Source organism: Cyprinodon variegatus, unplaced genomic scaffold (assembly GCF_000732505.1).
Source record: "Cyprinodon variegatus isolate N-32 unplaced genomic scaffold, C_variegatus-1.0 Scaffold274, whole genome shotgun sequence".
In the NCBI taxonomy this organism is placed as follows: Eukaryota; Metazoa; Chordata; class Actinopteri; order Cyprinodontiformes; family Cyprinodontidae; genus Cyprinodon; species Cyprinodon variegatus.
Genome location: NW_015150727.1, coordinates 81,655 through 84,412, shown reverse-complemented (window position 1 = coordinate 84,412; position 2,758 = coordinate 81,655). Strand labels below are relative to the sequence as shown.

General features: G+C 38.6%; 1 protein-coding gene across 1 annotated transcript in view; it reads left to right on the top strand.

The window, feature by feature from the left end:
• Positions 1-485: 485 nt before the first annotated feature.
• The window catches only part of LOC107089961 (arf-GAP domain and FG repeat-containing protein 1-like), a gene marked incomplete at its 3' end in the record, with an annotated part of 10,559 nt that continues 8,286 nt past the window's right edge, over positions 486-2,758 (top strand). The window contains exons 1-3 of the mRNA XM_015383054.1: positions 486-620; positions 900-993; positions 1,126-1,241. Coding sequence (XP_015238540.1) covers positions 940-993; positions 1,126-1,241 — 170 coding nt within the window. The remainder of the gene's footprint in view (positions 621-899; positions 994-1,125; positions 1,242-2,758) is intronic.

Here is a 2,758-nt window from a genome sequence, read left to right as displayed (position 1 = left end):
TTGTCCAGCTTTAACATCGGTATCGATATCGGTTATCGGCTACATGAGTTTTAAAATATCGGCATATCGGATATCGGCCAAAATCCCAATATCCTGCATCCCTAGCAGTAATGCTACGTTCAGACCTCAAGCAGCAGCAAAAACGCGCAAAAACGATGCTGCGCCTTGACGCGCGTCAACCATTGACTTTGCATGGAAACTAGCTGCCTCTGCTGCTCGCAGTTTGAACGTATACGTAATGTTATGGAGCATTTTTTGTTCCATTATTGATGCAAACAAAGAACGTGTTATGGAAATAGAAATTTTAAACTTCCTTAATCAAAATCAGCTTTTATGAGCAATTCTGCGTTTTTGTTTGAGTTTATTTTTCAAGCTGTTTCTCATATTTCATTTTTTTTGTCCAGGTTAAATTTTTCTTTTATTTCTGTTTTTCAGCTTGACTTTTACAATTTGCCTTCTTTCCAAATTGCATTTTCCAGATCATATTCTCTTCGCTTCAGGCCAATACAAACGCTCGCTCCTACTAGCATCCCGTAGAAGCGCGTCATCGTTCCTCTCTACAGAGGAAAGTCTGATCCCAGGAGATAAGAAAATGTGATCTGGAAAAGGCAGATTGAAAAGTACGTAAATTGTCACATGAATTCAAATTTTTTTTAATTAAAATTTTCCTTTACCAAAGGTTTTCTTTGCTTTTAACGATAATGGAACAGAATTCTCCCCATATGCTGTTTGGCGGCCATTTTCCCCTTTGAACATTGATGGTTAAATGATTGAAGGTGATTTTCAGCCTGAGACGCTGAACTTTTCAGAGTTCAGACGGGGTTTGAATCTGGTTCCGGTTGTTTCCGCCTGCAGTCTGTTGTTCTGAAGCTAACCAGAACCTCCCTCCCCCCCCTCAGGCGAGGACTGAACCCCCCCCACAGAGTGAAGTCCATCTCTATGACCACCTTCACGCAGCAGGAGATCGAGTTCCTACAGAAACATGGCAACGAGGTACAGCGCCTGTGTTTGTGACACCTTCCTGTCTGGGTTTAGCTTTGAACTTTCTAACCCCCCCCCCGTCTCTGTCCTCCTGCCTTCTACCCCCACCTGGAACCCCTCCCCTCTTCCTGTTCCTCCCCGTAGGTCTGTAAACACATCTGGCTGGGCCTTTATGACGACAGGACATCGGTCGTTCCGGATTTCCGAGAACCGCAAAAAGTAAAAGAGTTCCTTCAGGAAAAATACGAGAAGAAAAGATGGTAACTCCGCATTTAAACATTTGAACAGATTCAGATTTTCTTTTGTTTTTGAAACAAGATTCTGAAAAGCAAACGGTGCACGTGTTTAGTCAACCTATCCACACTGCAAAAAAATCCTCTGAACATTTTCCCATATGAAAAAGTTTGGGCACCATATTAATCCTAATTATTTTCATTTCTAAATATTTGGGTGTTTGCAACAGTTACTTCAGTTTGATATATCTACTAACTGATGGACACGGTAATATTTCAGTATTGAATTGAGGTTTATTGGACTAACAGAAAAAGAGCAGTCGCTTCGTGTGGCTTTTTCGTATGACTGTAAGATGATTTATGTTTAAAGTGGGAAAAAACAACCATTATCTATTTTTAATGTATAATATCTAATCATTTTCAAGTTCAAAAATACCCAATTGGCCGATCAGCTTGTTTTTCTCCTCAGATTATTTGCAAATGCACTCATCATAAGAAACGTATTGTTTATTCCTCCAGTATAAATCCTGCTGTTTAGAAACACTTTGATAGAAGTTAGAGGATCAACTTCAGCTTTTTACTCCAGTAAAAGTGTAAAAGTACCATTTTTAAAACTACTTAAAGTATAAAAGTAAAAGTAATGCAGGAAAAACTGTTAAAGCCAGAAGCTTTACTGCTCTACTCTATTAAAGGAACATTTTTCTACAATTCTGGATGAAAACTTCCTTAGATTTAGTTTTCTTATATTTATAACTAATGGTAACAGCATCTCATTTAACTTTGCATCATCTGGAAAAACTCTTTATTTTGGAATGTGGTGAGCAAAGAAATTAAATGAAACTAAACTAATGAGTCTATTTTTAAAATGTGAGGAGAAGGAAAAAGTTGTCAAAAGATAATTTACTCCAGTAAAGTATAGATAGCCGACATTTCTACTTAAAGTCGTAAGGAAATCATATTTAAATGTCAAATCATTCTGGCTTAAACGTGTATATAAATGTTCTCTTTATCAGACCATATTGTCCCAAAATTTAGAAAATTTCTGTTCAAAAAAAAAAAAAAATCGTGCATTAAAATCTGTTTCTTTCCCGTTATCTTCTGCAGGACAGTTAGTTCTACGTCAGCCTGAACGCCGAAATTCGGCCAATCATATATCAACGGTCATCTGTCAATCAATTTTGTTCGGTCATAGAATCTTGCTTCATAGTGTTAAATGAGGAAGTTATGTCCCCTTGAAGGCGTTGCGCCTCAGGACTTCCCTTCCGGTTCTTTTCCTGGGTAAAACCATATAAAAAGGACTCTAAAAACAGGAGTAAAAAAGTAACAGAGTTTATTCCAGATCAGGTCGTTGCAGGACAGAGAAAAAAATCACGTCCGCGAGCGTCCGGCAAAGATTGAGCCCCGAACAAGCTCATCTCCTGCTTCTTATAGCTCATGAGTCTATGTGTTGCACCAGATGGATGTTTAGCTGTCCGTATCAGAAACTGAAACGCCATCAATGCCCAAGGATTACAGATAGCTCTCCTCTATCAGTCCGGCTCCAA